Source organism: Hyperoodon ampullatus, assembly GCF_949752795.1.
Source record: "Hyperoodon ampullatus genome assembly, chromosome: 3".
NCBI lineage: Eukaryota > Metazoa > Chordata > Mammalia > Artiodactyla > Ziphiidae > Hyperoodon > Hyperoodon ampullatus.
The window spans coordinates 71,741,437-71,761,287 of NC_136916.1; the positions used below are offsets into that span (position 1 = coordinate 71,741,437).

Genomic DNA, 19,851 nt, shown 5'->3' on the forward strand with positions numbered 1-19,851 from the left:
AATACTCAGCTGAGAACTGTCCCTGAGAAAACTGTGGTGGAAGCCTTTAGCTTAGAACACATAATAGTGCCAAATATCTCATTTAGTTTTCAACTATTGGTCCTCTTCTTCTCCATTGTAGATAGGGGAGATTTGGCTCAAGGCTTTACTGAGCAAAATGGTTTCTATCAGTCATCCCGTCAGTCCATCTAGAGCAACAGTGCACAGATGTTTGAGGCACTGACCCTGGAACACCTGGGATAGCTCAGGGACCCCCCACCCAAGAGCTGGAGAGGCACAAAGGGCAGGAGTATACTCTGAGATGCTCTGCTCCAACCACAGGAAAGGCATCAAGGAGAGCTGAGAAGCACCCAGTCTGCTTTCCTGTATTTGAATCCCAGTGCTAGCCTCCTGATGTGCACATCCCACTTAGACAGCCTTGAACCCCACCACCACTGCCAGTGCAGAGAACAAAGCCCACTGCTTATGCCACCTATAGCTATATATTTGCCTTTTCTGTTTGATTTTGTTTTTCTTGGAGCAAGGCAAGTGTGGCTTCCATTTCCTCCTGTCCATTTCAACAGCCCACTTTATCAGTTTCAAACTTCTCAGCTCTTAATTTTCTGGACTCAACTGAGGTTGCTGGAAGGTCAACCTTCTCTAATCATCAACTTCCTTGCCTCCTCCCCTCCTGCCTTCACTGATGGATGGCGCTCTGTTTCTGAGATTCTTCCACCCAAAGCTTCAGGAGGCCTCACTTTTCTTGTCTTCCTCCTACTCCAAGCCTGACAGGCTCCTGTTCTCCTCCTGCCTCAAAGTATATGCATTTCCCTGACTTTGCTCCACATCCCTTTCTGGTTTTGTCCCTATATTCTATCCCTTTTCCAGTCTGATTCATTCGTATGACTGTTTCTTCTATGTAGTAGATGAAAGACTTTAACCTCTAGGCTCCTACTTTAGCATCAACCACATTTTCAGACAAATTATATAAAGGAGAAAAGAAATCGCCTAATGGACCCAGCATTTAAAAGCTGACAATCTGGAAATTTCCTCCAATCTTTTATGTGCCTGTGTGTGTATAGTTTCTTTTATATAACTCTGATCAAATGCACATATTGTATTGTCACCATAGCATAAATATTTTCATCCTTATTACAAATTACTTTTAAATACAATTTTAAATTTTTCCTAATTTTCCATCAAATACATACACATGTATTCTATAGTTTATAAATACATTTTTCTGAATGCGATAAATTTAGGGTACTTCCATTTTTACAAAACTTTAAGTAATATTCTTACGGATACCTTTGAGTAGAGTCCTTTCATTATGTTTAAACTTACTGCCTTAGGATGAATGCGCCAAAAGAGGAATTGCTAAGCCAATGTTGAAGGCTTTTGATACATATTCCCAAATTAGTTTGCAAAAGAACCACACAAGCATACATGCCACTATGAGTACTTTATAGAAGTGCCTATCTCATTTTGTAAACATAACAATATTACATAATTTTTTTTTTTTTTTTTGTGGTATGTGGGCCTCTCTCTCACTGTTGTGGCCTCTCCTGTTGTGGAGCACAGGCTCCAGACGTGCAGGCTCAGCAGCCATGGTTCACGGGCCTAGCTGCTCCGCGGCATGTGGGATCTTCCCAGACCGGGGCACGAACCCGTGTCCCCTGCATCGGCAGGCGGACTCTCAACCACTGCGCCACCAGGGAAGCCCCATAATATTTCTTAAAAATAACGTTTGTTAATTTCCTTGGGAAAATTTGTCCTTTCAACCACTTTCTTTAATTGATCACTTCCTAAACGTTTGTTTTCCCCGATTTTAACTTTATAAATAATCTAATTATACTATTCATTCATCTTTCCCATTTTTTGTTCCTCTTACTGTTTTTACCTATTCATTAAAGTTCTTTTAATACCAATACTTGCTTGTATCCTCTGCAAGCATTTTTCCAGTTATTTGTTTAAAAATCTGAATAGGGTAAAGTGGGGGACATATAAAAACAAGTTTTGTATGTAGTTGAGTCTATCCATTTTATTTTTTTCCCTGTGATTTTTAAAACCTGTTTTTAGGTTTAGATAAGTTCACAATAGAGAGCTAACCACAAACCTATTTTGAGGGTTGGCAATTTGATATGAAGTGAACATGAATGTTGGTTTTTGTTCCACAAACAACTAACCAAGTTTTCCAACACCTCTAAGAAATAAAGCTTCTGCTGACATAGATTTGATACACTCTGTTGTTTTATAGTACATTCCATGTCTATGGACATGGACACGGACATGTCCATAGACATGATGTGCCCATGAGCCAAGTCAGAGCCCTGCCTGGGCTTTGACACCTCTGGGTCCCTGGCCCATATGTTTCAAAAGCACAGTCATCCCGTGTTCAACAACTTCTAAGGCTTTGCATAAAGGTCAAAATAGTCATCCGGGAATTTTAGTTTCTCTAAAATGTTTTCCCAATTTAACGTTAGTTTTATTTTCCACCATGTCTCTGCATTAAGCATAACATTTTCTAGCCAAGAAGTATCCTCACTGCCTCAAAATAATTGTCCATATTTCTTGCCTCTGCTGATTCATACCCAGTGTTCTCCCCTTAAGAAATGTCTTCCTTTAGCCATACTTCAAGGCCTTGGTCAAATGCCACATCTTCCATAAATCCTTTCTTTTTCTTCCCTCCAAGTGTAAGTAATTACCCTCTTATTTTCTTTCCTCTTTAAAGTTATAATTATTAATATTTACCAAGGTAAGATCTTCCTTAGTAAGCTCTACATACCCTTAGGCAGAGTTTGTGAGGTAATGTATTTTTCATATACTGTCATGCTTAGCTAAATGTCTAAACCATCTCTGTCTATTAATAAATGCATCTGTGTACTGAGAGAAAGAAAACAGGCATATTTGGTTTATTTATGTGACTCTTTAGCAAGTTTAATACTCAAAACAGCCAGTAACTCTATTAAATATTAGTTTGAAATCCCATAGCAACTTCAACATTTTTTAAATAAATTTATTTTATTTATTTACTGATTTATTTTGGCTGCGTTGGGTCTTTGTTGCTGCGCGCGGGCTTTCTCTAGTTGCGGTGAGTGGGGGCTACTCTTTGCTGCAGTGCGCGGGCTTCTCATTGCGGTGGCTTCTCTTGTTGTGGAGCACAGTCTCTAGGCACATGGGCTTCAGTAACTGTGGCACACAGGCTCAGTAGTTGTGGCACACGGGCCTAGAGCACAGGCTCAGTAGTTGTGGCGCACGGGCTTAGTTGCTCCGTGGCATGTGGGATCTTCCTGGACCAGGCCTTGAACCCGTGTCCCCTGCATTGGCAGGCAGATTCTTAACCACTGCACCACCAGGGAAGCCCACAACTTCAACATTTTTACTGAAGTAACTTCAAAATCAGATCTTAGTTTGCAGTTTCATGGCAATCTCATGCCTTTACTTGTCATTTGCTATTCTATGCTCCAGATATTTGTCACTATATCCACTCTACTTGGAATGTTGTTTGATTCCATCAGGATAGACTGGCTCATGTTGTAGTAGCAAAAGACCCCTCAAATCTCAGTAGCTTTACAACAAAGATTTTTTTTCTTTCTTGTGCTCCATAGCCACTTAGCTTCCTCTATCTGGAAGACAGCTGGACACTGTGGAAGAAGTGCCACACATACTTCCTGTCACATTTCATCGTCCAGAGCAAGTCTCACTGTCAATCTTTATGTCCCTGGAGTAGGACAGTTCAGTCCTCTCCCAGGGAAGTGCAACAAATATTTTTTGAATGATAATGCGATCTACCATATTCCCCAACTTTCCATTTTCTGAGTCAACTTTCTTAACTTTTTCCAAAATACATCTTCTTTAGGGAAACTGTTCCCTACAAGGCAAATATTGATACTTATGCAATGAAGTACAACTGATACTCTTTTGAGAATACTTGCCCCAGGCAACATGGGGACCAATGATACAATTGCATAGTCAAACACTTGGAAGGTCATTAGTGACCCTGAGAAAGGGAATATTACTCAGATTTCAAAACTATGTATTCACCAAGGTACTCATTAACACAGAACATAGAATTAAGAAAATATACTATTTTCTTATGTATTCGTTTAGTAAATACATTCTATTTCTTAAATGTGAAATATACCTTCAAATCAACAAAATTTTAAGGCATTCTCCATGTGCTGCCCCCCCAATCCCAATCTCCTAATCCCACAGGTGGGAATGTTAGTGGAGGAAACAAAAAAGATGAATAAGAGGATAGTCTATGCTCTCAACTAGCTCCTAATCTGTCAGAGAGACTCATACAGAACTGGCCTCGGTAAACCAGAGGTAAGGGCTACACTGGATATTCTAGGGCACAAGTTTAAGAAAGTTTTCACAGTATCTGAACTGAGATACTACTGGTTGAATAAGAGTCTTTATAGGCAGAGAAGCAGAATAGCCTTCAAGGTAAAAGATCTATCAGGGCCAAATGAAGAAAAGCCTTTCAAGATACCATGAGACAGAGACCTCAGAATGTTAATAAACACAAGAATCTTCAGAGGTGTCAAGATCCATTCTTCTAGGCAAAGACTTTTGCCATTTGGTGTGCATCTTCAAGAACACATAGAGTCTTTGTGTAGCTCTGTTAGATAAAGTCCTGACACTGGTACAACAGATGTGCTGATGTATCCCGTATCTATGGAGAAACTCCTCAAATGATCATAATGAGTGGCTGATAATTTAAAGTTGAGAAGTAGTGAGTCATCTGCACCAAGACATAACCTTCAAAAGTGCAATAGAAGCTTACAAATTACAACAGAAAGGCACAGAAGCCCTAAAGTCTGCGTGCCAATGCAGATGTGGTCAGGTCCACAAGTAGATGCTGAGTAAAAAGACAAAGGTACAGTCCCTAAATACAAGTGCATTGTTCTGGTTCAGGGCTTCCTTGGCAAAACTATCTATCAAAGATGCTGATCTCAACCCTTTCTCCCCAGATGCACTAAAAGTTGTGGCCAAAAACAAGGCTCTGGATCTCTCATCCAGCCTCAATTAATAGCACTTTCTAAGGCATTAATATTGTTGAAGAACTCATAAAAATGTGGATGCAGAGTACCATGTCACCTTTGCGGAGTGATAAGAGCCACTCAAATGTATCTATAAAGTAACAAGCTGATATTTTAGCAACTGCAGCAGAGCTGGCCTATGTACATATACCTGTCCCCCTCCAAGGCGGCCACCGTGGGGGCTCTCCCACAATTGCCTAGGAAGCTTTGTGAGCTCGGTGCTGCTCTTGGGGTCTTTATGATGCTGTCTCATTCAATATCTACCTTTTTTACTTTATAATACAACCTAAAGTTCAAAATGGTGTTCCTAATTTTCTCACTTGCATTGCTAGTCACCGTAATTAATATATGTTCAAAAATTCCATAAAGGAAAGGAGATATATGAAATAGGAAAGAGAGAAAGAGGAAAAACAAAACTTTCTCAAAGACTGTCTCAACCAGGCAATGATTCTCTTTCTGATCCCTCCACAGTAAAGCCAGAATGTTCTATCCTAGGACTCTGAAGCAAAGAGCAGGGGCATCTGAGTGATCCAGGTTCAGGCTCAGGGTTTATTTGGGATATTCCTTTAGGAAGTTGGCTACCCTCTCAGACCCTTAGTTTCCTTGTGTGTAAAATTAGGGCAATAATATCACAAGTGAAAAAAGAAAAAATATAAATTATACTCCATTGATTATAAACTATTATTCTGCAAAGGAAACCATCAAGAAAATGAAAATACAGTCCACAGAAAGGGAGAAAATATTTGCAAATCATATATCTGATGAAGAACTTGTATCTAGAATATATAAAGAAGGTTTACAAAAAATACAAACAGCCCAATTTAAAAATGGGCAAAGGACTTGAATAGATATTTCTCCTAAGAAGATAAGACCAGTGTCTAGTAAGTACATAAAAGATGCTCAGCATCTTACTCATTAAGGGAATGCAAGTCAAAACCACAATGAGATGTCATTTCATACTATTAGGATGACTACAATAAAAAAGAAAGACGATAACACATGTTGGTAAGGATGTTGATAAATTAGAACCCTCATGATTGCTTATAGAACTTAAATGGTACAGCCACTTTAATAAACAGTTTGGCAGTTCCTCAAAAGGTTAAACATAGTTATCATATGACCCAGCAGTTGCAATCCTAAGTACATATGTAATGCAAATGACAACTTATGTCCACAGAAAAACGTGTGCATGAATGTTCATAGCAGCTTTATTCCTGATGACCAAAAGGTGGAAACAGCCCAACATTCATCAACTTTATGTATGGTTAAACAAAACATGATATAGTCATACAATGGAATATTATTCAGCAATAAAAAGGAATGAAGTATTGATAAATGCCACAAGAATGAACCTTGAAAACATCATGCTGAGTGAAAGAAGCCAGACATATAGGACCATATAGTGTATGATTCCATTCACATGAAATGTACAGGATAGGCAAATTCATAGAAACAGAAATTAGATTACCCAGGGTTAGGGTTGGCAGATTGGGGGAAATGGGGAGTGACTGCTAATGAGTACAGGGTTTCCAGGGTGATGAAAATATTTGGAAATTGATTGTGGTCATGATTACAAAGCTCTGTAAATACACTAAAAACAATTGAATTATATACTTTAAATGCTTAAATTTTATGGTATGTAAATTACATTTTAATAACTCTATCATAAGAAAAAGAATACCTACTATGTGTACTTTACTGGAAATTAAATGGCTTAATTCATTCATATCAAGTACCAAACATACTATCTGCCCGCAAATACACACTCAATAAAAGCAAGTTCCTTCTTCCTTTTCTTTCTCTCCTCTATGGTGACTTCTGTTCAAGATTCTGTAATCTAAGCATTTTTACCACTGAGCACATTTAAAAATTGTGTGGAAGTCTTAAAAGCAATTCCAAAAGATGAAGGTAGACGAGACTTAGTTTTGCAAAGGAGGTGTGGGATGATGAATTTCTGAGGAAATCTGGTTTCTGTAGTGAGACATTTTTCATAGGTCAGGAGCCCTTAAAGGAAAATGATTTCATAGCAATAAGATGAGATAGTTAAGCTCTCCTTTGGCACTGAGAGTAAGTTTGCTCTAGTTCTGCCATTTTGCACTGAAAGATTAGTAGTATTTGGCTAGTAAGCACAGGTGACTTGTCTCTAAGGATCCTTCTAAAAACAGTCGATGGGGAAAAAAGAATGGGAATTTGTCTTTGGAATTTAAAAGACAATGAGATATAGATGATATTTCCTTCTTCTAACCTTTCATATAATATTGGCTCTAGACCAATAGTAGATGCTATTTAGAGACTCAATGAGTAATAATTTGATCACAGGGCTTTACTTTAGGAAAAAACTAAAGCACAGAGTTCACAAATGGACTCTAGAGAAAATTAAGTGCATGTATTAAGGGTGTGACATGCAGACTTTTAAAAATTTTGTAATTTGTTTCATAATCATAATTGAAAAGCAAAATAGTATTTTGAAAGTTGATTTTTGAAGAATAGAAAATTCAGGTATCTTAACAGAAATGTATCATCATCATTTACTTTTAGATTCTTTTCTTTTTCTTTCTTCTAATCTTGGCAGAAGTATTTTGAAATGAAGTCAGAATGTATCAGTCCAAATGTACCCCGGAAAAAAAGGAGAGAAATAAAAACATCACATAATTAAAGAGGTATATTAAGTAACTTGTTCTCCATGAATTTATCAAAAATCTCAGTCTTTTGGCTCAAAGAAAATGAAAAAGTTAGGAGTAAATTTCAGATTTGGCAAAAACCATATATACCAAAGTTTGTGGGTCAGCAGAAGTACATTCAAGACCAGTACAAAAGCTGAAGTCCCAATGAAGTGATCCTGTGTCCAGAGTGATATTTAAAGGGCTCTCTGATTGTTAGCTGGATATGCTTGTTGAAATAAATTTAACACAGTATTTCTTTTAACCCAATCCTCTTACTATCTGCCATTGAAGTGCTCTGCTCACATTTTCACAGCTTTGTATTGCTGCAACCAAGGACCCAGATCTCCTGACTTTGAGCTTTACAGCACTTTCCTCAATAGTACACGATTATGGATAAGTGTTTCCTCTCTATAATGTTATCAGAAAAATACAGAATTAAATGATTTATATTTACTGAACTGTGATTATAAAAAATGTATCCCAAATTTTCTTTTTTACTCTCATGTAATTAATAGTCCAAGCTAAATAAGAATTAAATATTGAAACAACTGTAAATTTTTCTGAAAAAATAAAGAGGAGTAAAAAATAAGCTATGGTGTTTGAGTATTGTGGAATAGGTAACACTTCTATTGGAAACAACTGGGAAAAATGGACAAAACTCAAATACATCTCCTAGAGGCACTGGAGGGATAACAAGCCAGTAAGAATCTGGGCTAAGGTTTGGGAGAAAAAGTAAACTGGGAGAGGTGAGCTCCATGTTTCAGATAGCTGTAGTTTCTATAACAGAAAGATGAGAAGCTAAGTAGAACATCTGACAGACTCGTGGAACAAAGGGAGAAAAAACTGGAGATAGACACCATCAAATAGGGATTCCAAAGAGCTCTGTCCAAGATGTAAAGATAAATCAGAAGGATTCAAGCATGCGCAAGGAATGAATCTGAACTCAGCATTACCCAAATCCCAGAAAGTAAATGAAGCTTATTCTGGATTGCTAATACCTCTACATGCCTGACAGAGGCAAGCATAAATTCTCTCTGAAGAAAGAAAACATCATCATAGATTTTGAATTATATCTATAATTTTCCCATGTACAATAGTAGCAGATTAGACACAGATGAAGAAAGAATTGTTGAGCTGAAAGATAAACCAGAAGAAAATTTCCAGAGTGAAGCATGAAGAGAAAATAAAAAATTCAGAAAGCAAGGTGAAGATATAGTGACAAGATAGAAGATATAGTGACAAGATCCAATGCTGGAATTGTCAGAATTGAAATTGGAACCCTCAAAGGAGAAAAGCAGAGAGAAAATGGAGGAAAAGCAATGGTGGCTGACAGAGCTCTAAAACTGCTGAAAGACCTCAAGCAAAAGATTCAAGATCTACAAACTCCAAGAAGAATAATTAGAGAGATAATTATATCTTGGTACATCATAAGTGCCAGTGAAATCAAAACAAAGAGAAAAATTAGAAAAGGATCTGGAGGGGGAGGAAAAACAGATTAATTTGAAAGTAGCACCAATTAGACCACCAACTGTCTTCTCAATGGAAACAATGGACACCAGGGAAAATGAAGTCATATCTTCAAATGGAAAAAGAAAAAATGCCAACCTATCTTTCTGTAACCAGCAAATTTATCCTATAAGAATAAATATGATATAAAGTCATACACAGGTTTTTTTTTTTTTTTAAACCCTAGAAGAAATTTGACCAGGAGACTCACACTAAAGAAAATATTTAAAAAATATTCTTCTTTAGGCAGAAGGAAACATTCATAGATAGACTTGGTGGTAAAGGAAAGAATAAATAAGAATAAAGAAGAGAGGATTATTTATAATTACATCTAAGTGAAAATTTCCTGCATCTAATAACAATAATAATATGGTACAGGGTTTAAAATATACATAAAATTATAATACATAATGACAATAGCATATATAAGTCAGAATGAGGAAATATGGAATCCAAATGTACAAAGGCCCCTCCAGTGCTCAGGAATAGGTAAAAATACCATCTCAGATAAATTAATAGAAGTAATAAATACTTTAGCAAGGTTGTTCAATACAAAATCATTGTGTTCTTATATACCAGCAACAAATAAGAAATTATGTTAAGAAAATTTTACCATCTATAATAACATCAGAAAATATCAAACATATAGAAAAGTTTAACAAAGATGTACAAGTTTTCTACACAGAAAACTCTAAATGTTATTAAGACAAATCAAAGAAGACCAAAATGAGAGATAAAATATATACAGATTGAAAGAATTATAATAAGGTCACTTTTCACTAAATTAACTAATACATTCCCAATAAAAAGCCAAACCATTTTTTAAATGAAAATTAATGATCTGATTATAAAAGTTTTATGGAAATGCAAAGGGCCAACAATAATCATCAATAGTAAGTAAAAAGAAAGGGAAGGAAGGATCTGCTCTACTTAATAGCTACAGTAATCCACACAGTGAGGGAAGTGTACAAAGATGGATAAATAAACCCATGGCACAGAATACAAAGTCCAAACACAGATCCATGCACATACAAACAATTTATGACAAAGGTGTTGCTGCAAGCGCAATGATGCTGTGGAAAATAATGAAACTTTCACACCTTTCACCAAAAAATGAATTCCAGGTGGACTGTAGGTCTCAATGTAAAAAGTACATTTTTGTAACACGTTATAACCTGTATAAGTTTGCATCCAGAATTTATAAATAACTCCAATAAATTATTGACAGGAAATTCACAAAAAAAGACTTGCATAGGTAATTCACAAAAGAGGATCTCCTAAGAGCCATTAGGGAAAGGTGCTCAGTCCCACTAGCACTCAGAGGAATGGAAGTTAAAACCACAAGACATCACCCAACACCCGACAGGTGACTTCCATGTGAAATATTAGCAAGGTCGTTGTGGGGTGAAAGGAACACTCAGGCATTACTGCTATGAATGTAAGTTAGTAAAACCACTTTGGAAAACAGGTTGGCATAATCATTAAGCTTGAACATTCACAATTACACTTTTAAGCACATTCTCAACATTTATGTGAGCATTTACTCTCAAAAAAACGAGTACAAGAATGTTCACAGTGGCATTACTCATAAATCTCCACCTGCAGTAGACTGGAAAAATAAATTGTGGTGTATTTACACAGTAGTATAGCAAGGAAAATAAATGAACCATAGCGATACTGATGGATTTCACAAACAATGTTCAATTAAAGAAGTTAGTCACAAAATAATTTAAACTCTACTATCCCATCAATAAAGTTCAAAAATACAAAATTAACTATACTGTAACAAGATAGTGGTTTCCTTTGAGAAGGAGGGATGTAAAGAAATTAGGAGGGGTCATAGTGTGTATCTTGGGAGTGCCCACAGCATTCTACTTTTTGACCTGATGGCAGTTACACGATTTTCTTTTTCTGATAATTCACTTAGTACTATATTTATATTTTAAATATTTTTCTGTATGTACACATACAGAAAAGTTATAAAAATTATCCTTAAAGTCATAAAAATCTATAAGTCTTTGTATTAAAAATAAAGCATGAATTCTAACCCTTCCTAGGAGTGTCTTGCTTTAATTAATTACATTCTATTAGAAGGTCCACCAACTGCTGTTTGACAATTTACGTAAAATTTTCACATATTTCTTAATGAATTGAGATCTGTTTGCTTTAAGGTCATTCAACTTGATATTTCTGGCACATCCCAAGTACTTCAGCAACACATGTATATTTATTATGTTTAACTAAGTAGAAATTAGATAAAAGAATGAAAATATTTCCTTTATTGAGATTCTGCTTGAGTCACTGGCTTAATTTCAGTAAGCAGAAAATAATGATATAATATTTGCTTTGCTAAGTTTTTTTGAAAGACGTTTTCAAACCCCAACATTTAAATAATTATGGTCTGCCTATCTAGAACAGGTTTAAAAGCTAGTTCAGTAAAAATTTCTTACACGATTCCCAAAGCTTGTATAGAAGGACAATATCTTTTCAGGTTTCAGTCAAAAGATTTCAAAGACTAACCTCAACTTGCACTTATTTTTAAAAATACATTTTCAGTATTTCCTGAAATTCAACCATAAACCACTAATGAGTCATAGAGAACTAGATCACACTTTAAAGTAGAAATCTGCGAACTGCAGTAAAAACATACTTTATTTGTAGGGTTAAAGCAGAAATGAAACATCAGGTAATCTCACATCTAGGTGACAGCAAGCTGCTCCCTTCTTTCATTGTTTCTCTTTAATCTGGTCTCCCTTTTCCTTCTTGGAAAGACTTCCCCACGCGTGTTTTCAGGTTTGGCTTAATTCTATAGACTGTAGGTGCTAAAGAATGATCTGAGTATTCACTTTATAAACTCTTTCCTCAAAAAATATAGCTCTGAATCAAGAAGGAATATTGGTAATAGATTCAGGACTTTCCAAGAAATCCAGTGGATTTAAATAGTGAATGATATACCATGGACCTAATGAAAGCTTTCTTTTTTCTCTTCTCTGTTTGACTTTCAAGCAGAATCTGTAATTGAGGTTTTGGTATTTTGTGGGAATCCTGAACATATGGTTGTGAACAAATGAATTAATTCAGAAGATTTTAAATGAATGCCAGATATATAAGAGAGTGAGAGTAATAACATATGACAATTGATAGAGGAATGATACAGTCAGACAGTGACTCGAAGCTTTTCAAAGGAAAAGGATAATTGGCAGAGATGCTCAAGGAAGGCCAATCAGATGTGTTGGTGTTTCAACTGTCCATTGATGAATGTACTGGATATGAATAGAAAAAAGAGGAAGAGAATACATCAAATGTGGGCTGTAATAGGAGCAAAAGTCTTTAGGCAGCATGCAGGAGTGAGTGGAGGAGAGAAGAACAGCTGCATGCAGCAACTAAAACAAAGCTTTGTGTTGGGGATGTTTGTGAGCTAAACTGAAGAGGAGAGGTTAGAGCTAGACTTGGATCCACGGTGAAGGAGACTGGATTCCTTGCTGCTGCAGGCAAAGGCAAGTCATCACAGGTTCTGGAGCTGAAAAGTGGCTTAATTAAAACAGGGTTGCATGACCACTATTTACAATAGCCAAGACATGGAAGCAACCTAAATGTCCATCTGTCCACAGATGAATGGATCAAGAAGACATGGTCATCTATCTATCTATATCTATCTATAGATATCTATCTATCTATATATATCTCTATACACACACACACACACACACACACACACACACACATAAACACACACAATGGAATATTACTCAGCCATAAAGAAGAATGAAATAATGCCATTTGCAGCAACATAGATGGACCTAGAGATTATCATACTAAATGAAGCCAGACAGAGAAAGACAAACACCATATGATATCACTTATATGTGGAATCTACAATATGATACAAGCGAACTTATTTACAAAACAGAAATAGACTTACAGACATAGAAAACACACTTATGGTTACTAAAGTGGAAAGGGGGTAAGGGAGGGACTAACTAGGAGTCTGGGATTAACAGATACACACTACTACATACAGTCCTACTGTATAGCACAGGGAACTATATTCAGTATCCTGTAATGAACCATAATGGAAAAAAATATGAAAAAGTATAAATATATAACTGAATCACTTTGCTGTACACCAGAAACTAACACAACATAGTAAATCAACTATATGTCAATAAAAAAAAAAAAAAAAAACAGTGTTGCATGGCTACTAATTTGCCAGCAAAATGCAGGATGGACTGTAAGGCAGAGGCACATTTCTTGCCATTAAGGATTTCTGGACATTGGATGAATCAATTCTAGGTCTCTGGATTAAGAATTTGGAGGCCTCCAATCCTGACATCCGGTTTTAGAAACTTGCATAAAAACACTCATCAAGCACTTACAGCCCATAGGGACTTCCCTGGTGGCACAGTGGTTAAGAATCCACCTGCCAATGCAGGGGACACGGGTTTGAGTCCTGCTCCGGGAAGATTCCACATGCCGTGGCGCAACTAAGCCCATGCACCACAACTACTGAGCCTGCGCTCTAGAGCCTGTGTGCCTAGAGCCTGTGCTCCACAACAAGAGAAGCCACTGCAATGAGAAGCCCACATACTGCAACGAAGAGTAGCCCCCCACTGGCCGCAACTAGAGAAAGCCTGCATGTAGCAACAAAGACCCAATGCAACCAAAAAATAATTAATTAATTAATTAATTAAATTAAAAAAAAAAGAATGTACAGCCCATTAATACTGGGAGGTAAGGGAAGGAATGACACAGATGCCGTGGACAGGCACAGTAGACATTGTCATCCCAACAGCTACACGCTGTGTAACAACCCTTATAACATTAATATATAAAAGTATGGAAAATAATCATTTAAATAAAGCTTAAAAATATTAGTTTTTAAAATCTTTGTCAAAAAATATATCAGGGTTTCCTATTTGTCAGGAAACTTGTGGATTAATTTCTCTCCTTTCCAGCTTTACTGTGTAAATTTGGTCAAATCATTATCATTCCTGAACATCAGTTTTCCTATACTTTAACTTGGGCTAATTTCTTTGTCAAGTACCAGTCTCCCAGGGACATTAGTGAAAAAATCTCGAACACAAGGTGCTATGAATGATAATGTAGCACGCCATTGTTATGGTTAGAAATCACAGTGAGTAATAAAGTTTTACTTCGTTTTCTTTTGAGTTGTAAGGGGATCGAAATATTTTTTCCAAAACCTATTTGCTGAGTCATGGCAGAAATGGAATAATTATTTGTTGAGGTGAACTAACTCAGTTATTTCTTTAAAATGCACTCATGGAACAAAGCTCCCTCCTTCTGGGCAAAGGCATACTTAATTTCCTCCCCAGGTACAAAGAGGTTTTATGTGGATTTTTCTTTTTAAAACATCACATTTTAGTATATTAAATATTTGAACATATAACGTTATTAATTTATATAGTACCTCTTTTGCAGAAACGATTCATTTGATTACGGTTGAATACATACTTAGTAATGACAGTCAAACTTCCTCTTGTAATTCAACAACCATGCAGTTTTCAAACTATTGAGTGGGCTAGATGCTGGGATATGTATTAGGGATACAAATATGAACCCCAAACAAGCCCTATTCTTAAGAAACCCTCAGATAAGCAATTAGGAGTCAGTTACATCATGCTCAATAATCCAGGAGAATAATGTCGTACATTTCCTAATATTTAAAGCTCTGGGCAGCCACTGGAGTGCCTATTCTCAGACTCCTCAAAATATGCCTCATTTCTGGACCCACGCAATTTAATTAATGAAAGCTAATCAGCGCTCACCCTATTCTAGGCTCTTTATTTATACTAACTCATGTAATCCTCTACAATCCTACCAAATAGATATTATCAATGTCCTCTTTTTTTCAGAGATCACCACGGGTCACCCTGCTAGAAGGTTCCAGAGTCTGGACTTAAGCTCCGGCAGTTCTGGCTCCAGGGTCTGAGTCTTTAAACCTTGTACATACTGTTTCTTGAACTCGAGCTCTCTTATTGTGGCTCAATTCCCGCTAAACACCCCATTAGGTAAGAGGCTACCTGATGTCATCCAGGGCACACTGCTGAATGCTTGCAGGCTGTGAGCAGTCCCACTGGACCAGACACTCCCTGTTCCCTCTCTGACCCAGGGTTCAGCCCCATGCCTAGTTCATGCCAGCCATTGAGTGAATATTCATGACTCCTTTTGTATGTATTCCCTGCCCTGCAGCCTGCAACCTCATGTTACCCAGGAGATGGATTAGGACTCTACACCTTGGGAAACCACAGCAAGAAGCCATTCACAAGGTCCTCAAAGAGGCAGGACAAGGGAGAGGTAGGTGGGCCAGCCACAGAATTTCGCTTGCATGACCCTGAGAAGGAGCATCTCCAGAAACCTCCAGTGTTGTGTCTTTCCTAATCCTTTTTCTGAGAATTCTCTTTCAGGCTAGAGAATCCTTCAGTCCAGTTTACTGACTGAAATCTCATTAATTCAGAACACTTGTGTAAAGGAAAATAAATTAGTCTAATATTTAATTTTGAAATAGTTTTGTAACAATGTGGCTTATGACCTTTCTACATAAGTAAGCAAATTAGAATAATTTTAAAGCGCAGGGCCTTTGAACGATGGGAGGTTTATAACTGACTGATACGGAGCTCCTGGTGACACCCTGAGAATGCAGAAACTTGGTGAGCACAGAAGAGAGTATTCAACACTGCATTCTGAGGGCATGATCACTCTCAGCAGAGTTTAAGTATTTGCCCCCATTTCTGCAGTGTGTATCTTCTCCAGATGTGTTTAGGATATGTTCTGCCATACACATAGTTAAAAGAAAGACAGAGACTGCACCTAGAAAAAAGTGGCTCCAGTGCTTTTGAGCAAGAGGATTCAGGAAGGCCATTCTATGTGGTTGCAGTTTCCCATGGAAGCACCACACCCTCCACAGACGCCTCATCAGGCTTTCAACGAGGTTGCATGAAAATGCAATAAAAGGGTCTCCTGGCAGTGCCCTAACAGCCCTATCTGCAATCTTTTAGACAAAGGCAGACATGGGCAGGACTCCTACACCAAGACAAGACTATCCCTGCGTTCTGAGCAGACCTCTGCTCACATCATTTGGAGCATGGAACAGTTTGAAACCCAGTTTTAAAAGCAATAAATCATTTTCTGCAACACATCACAGGGCAATTTTCTTGGTTGTGGAAACTATTCCTTAACGATAAGCCCATGTGCCTTTTGGCCTCACCGCCCACCCGAGGTGAGCACCTCCGTGCGTACTCTACAGAGACTACAAGCACATTTGCAGGATGTCTTGCAACACAGGAGAAGGTGGCACCGCATGAAGATGGACCTTAAACATGCAGGCTTCTGTCTCTACTTGCACGTCCCTTCGTTCTTGAGGCTGAGGTAGAGAGGAGAGAAACTGGCCCAGTGCGGACTGGCTGCATGTCCGCAGCATGGCAGGCATCCCACGAGGAGGGGACGGGGAGTGGGGTCAACCGTGCCCAGGACAGGCCTCTCCTATGGGAGGCGTCTCCTTGAAGTCGCAGGCACTGGTGGTCAGTGCAGCACTGAAGGAATGCAGAGGTGTCACCTAAGCCATCCTGGGGAGGCAGTGTGTGGGCAGAGAAGGGGCCAAACCTTCACAGAGGAAGAGCATTTCGATTAAGCTGAAGAATGAGTAGAAGGTGGCCAGGTGAAGGGATTCAAGGTGGCCATGGGTCACAGGCATTCAAGCTAGAGGCTACAGGCAGAGAGTGCAGGCCGCGGGCTTCATGAATGCTGGCACAGGGCCAGGGCTAACCACCACCCACTTGGTGTGGTTTAAGCTACATTGTCAGGAGAAAGCTAAGATGGGAGATCCCAGCTCTGCCTTCTTGAGAATTCTCCACCCAGAGTTTGTGGTCCTTAGAATACCCTACACTTTACACAGCACTTTTGTTTATTCTCTCAGCTACAGCACAGCATTCAGTAAGAACACCGAGAAAGCACTACCCATTGTGAGAGACATGGTTGGAACTTAATAAAACCTCAGCAAGTACAGACAGGAGAGTAGAAGGTAACTACTCTGTCTTTGGACACTTGAAACAAAGATGACAATGAAAGCCAGGCCAGGGCAGCCTCCCAGATGACAGTAGGAGCAGATGACTATGTCTGAAGAGGCATCACTAACTGCAGGTGCCCAGGTTCCTGCACCAGGGCTGACTGCCAGCCCAGAAGTGGGGAGAAGGTCTCTTACTTTTGACAGCACAGCACTTGCCTCCTCAGGTCTTCCTCCCTCTCCTTCCTTCCTGCCTCCAAGGCCATCAGTGCCCTCTTATCTGCCCAGAATGAAAACTGCTTATGTTATCAAACAAGCGTTGGTTAAACTCACCCTCAGTCTTTTAACTTTTCAATAACCAGTACAGAGAGCATCTCCTGGTCAGGTGCTCCTTCCTACCCATCAAAGCTTATCCATCCCCTCTAGATACAGAGAAAAGGGTACAGAAAATGATGAAATATTGATGATAGTCCTTTTTTGGATGACTCAGCACTGTGAATCAGCAGCAGGGTATTTCACAATGATAGCATCATGGCCAGGCAGCCAGTATCCCTCCAGGGAGTATGAGGGGATGCAGGACTCACCTGTGGCAAAGACAACATTCCTGGAGACCAGACGATGCTCCACGATGGAGAACTGTGGGAGCTCAATTCTCTCCACTCCAGTAACAGCCTTATCACCACCACGCCAGTAAAATTCAATGTCATCCGTGGTGTAGCCATCTGCCAGGAGAGAGAAGAAAGGACATGGCAGAAATGAAGCATTATTTTGTCTAAAGAAACTGTCACTAATAAAATGGAAGTAACAGCTTGCCCATGTTTGAAGTAAATTTGTTTGATGTGCTTGTCTATGAAAAGAAGCATCATCAGAGAACTAACTTTCGAATATTCTCATGTTACCTCTGCTGTCTGATTTGAACCAGGCCGAGAAACTGTGGAGTCAGAGTGCTCTGACCAAAGCTGTTTGCAAAGCCTAATTGTAGGGCTGGCCTCGACTTTGCACAGAAATGAATTAAAAACATATTCATAGCACTGAATAAGATAGTTGGAAGAAAAAGTAAGAACTTGAGTATGAAGAATTCTGGAAAGGCAGCTCTCTCAAAAACTATTAAAAAGTTAAAACACTGTGGGTGAATTTGACCAATCAATGTTTGATACAGTCAGGCATTTTTGGATGGTGTCATGAGGTGTTCCTGGCCATGAGCTTGGCCATCCTTAGAAATGCCTTTTGTAGGGACCCTCTTGGTCCTTAGAGATTTGAGCAGTGGTCTCAGCAGAAAGAGGAGTGGTCATTTGACAGATTATAGCTCCAAAGCCAACTCTTGGCATGGTCTCATGCTTGCTCAGTAATTAATCAATGCTTCTTGAGAATGACTAAATAGGACAATAGGGTCTGATGTTATTTGTAGCACCCAGGAGTCTTCTAAAGAATTAGGTCAACTTTAGCGGTAAGGAAAATTAAAACTCACCCCTGTAGAAAAATAGCCTATGAATATAACAGACTTTTTGATTTGAACATGTAACACAACAAGAGGCAGATACTAAATATCTGATGTTAGACAAACAAATAGACCAAAGCTGTGGGGACGACTGCCCCCCACAGCCCCTGCTAGCTCCCTGGTCCCGTCTGCTGTCCTACCTCCAGGATCACGGTGGGCACACCTTTTGTCTCTGCTCTTCCCTCTGACTGCCTTACACTCCATTCTCACCTGGTGGCCACAGCAATTGCTAACAAAACACACATCTTACCAAGTCACTCTTCTGCTTAAAGCCCTCAAATGTTTCCCAATGCAATTAGCAAAACAAGTCCAAAGTCCTTAATAGGACCCCAAGAACCCACAGGACTGGTCCCTGTGTGCGTTGTTAAGTACATCCATGCCCACTCCCTTGCCCACCCAGTCCAGCACCTCTGGCCTTCTGGCTGTAGCTCAGATCAGCATGCTGTGCCCAGTGCTTACATGCCCCGCAGCGGGACATCCAGATCTTCAAGTGGCTAACTCTTCCATACATTTGCATCTTGACTTTAATAAAAACTTTTGCACACGTGTGTAGTCAGGTCACCAGAAAACTGGGAGAATTCCTCTTCTGCTTAATCATGAATTCTCCGAGGGGGAGGGACCTCACACACTCTGAGGAAATCTCTTTGACAACGGACCTTCCTGCCCATCCTCCACCTTGGCTAAACATCAAGGAAACAGAATCTACACTCTTCAAAGCCACTCAGTACGGCTCACAGTTGGAATAGGAGCTGCTTCCTCACTTAGATCCCAAATTTGCCTTCCTGAAACTTCCTAAAGTAGCCCTTCAACTATTGGGAAACCATCATCTTTCCCCTGAGCCTTCATACTAAATATACTATGCATCATGCCACATGATCTCACGTCCCTCACCTTCTGAAAGCACAGCTCTCAGAAAGCAGGGCCGTGATGCCGTGTGAAAGTGAAGGGCACAGTGAGGGGTGTAAACACTGGCCTGCCACCAGTGCAGCTTCCCAGTGTGTTCATTCACCAAGGCATTCGCTTCTCACCATGCATGCATCAAATGCGCTGCAAAGTAAGTCATTTGCCATCCCCCCAAAATTCAATACAAATACCGAACCCGAAATCCAACGGAGGCTAATGATAAACCAGTCTACAGTG

The 19,851-nt window shown here is 39.0% G+C and overlaps 1 protein-coding gene across 2 annotated transcripts in view; it reads right to left on the minus strand.

Annotated features, from left to right (window-relative positions):
- Positions 1-19,851, minus strand: part of GABRB3 (gamma-aminobutyric acid type A receptor subunit beta3) — a gene marked incomplete at both ends in the record, with an annotated part of 235,096 nt that overhangs the window by 15,403 nt on the left and 199,842 nt on the right. For both annotated transcript variants that reach the window (XM_079700340.1, XM_079700341.1), the window contains one exon: positions 17,798-17,935. In XM_079700340.1, the coding sequence (XP_079556466.1) occupies positions 17,798-17,935 (138 nt within the window). The remainder of the gene's footprint in view (positions 1-17,797; positions 17,936-19,851) is intronic.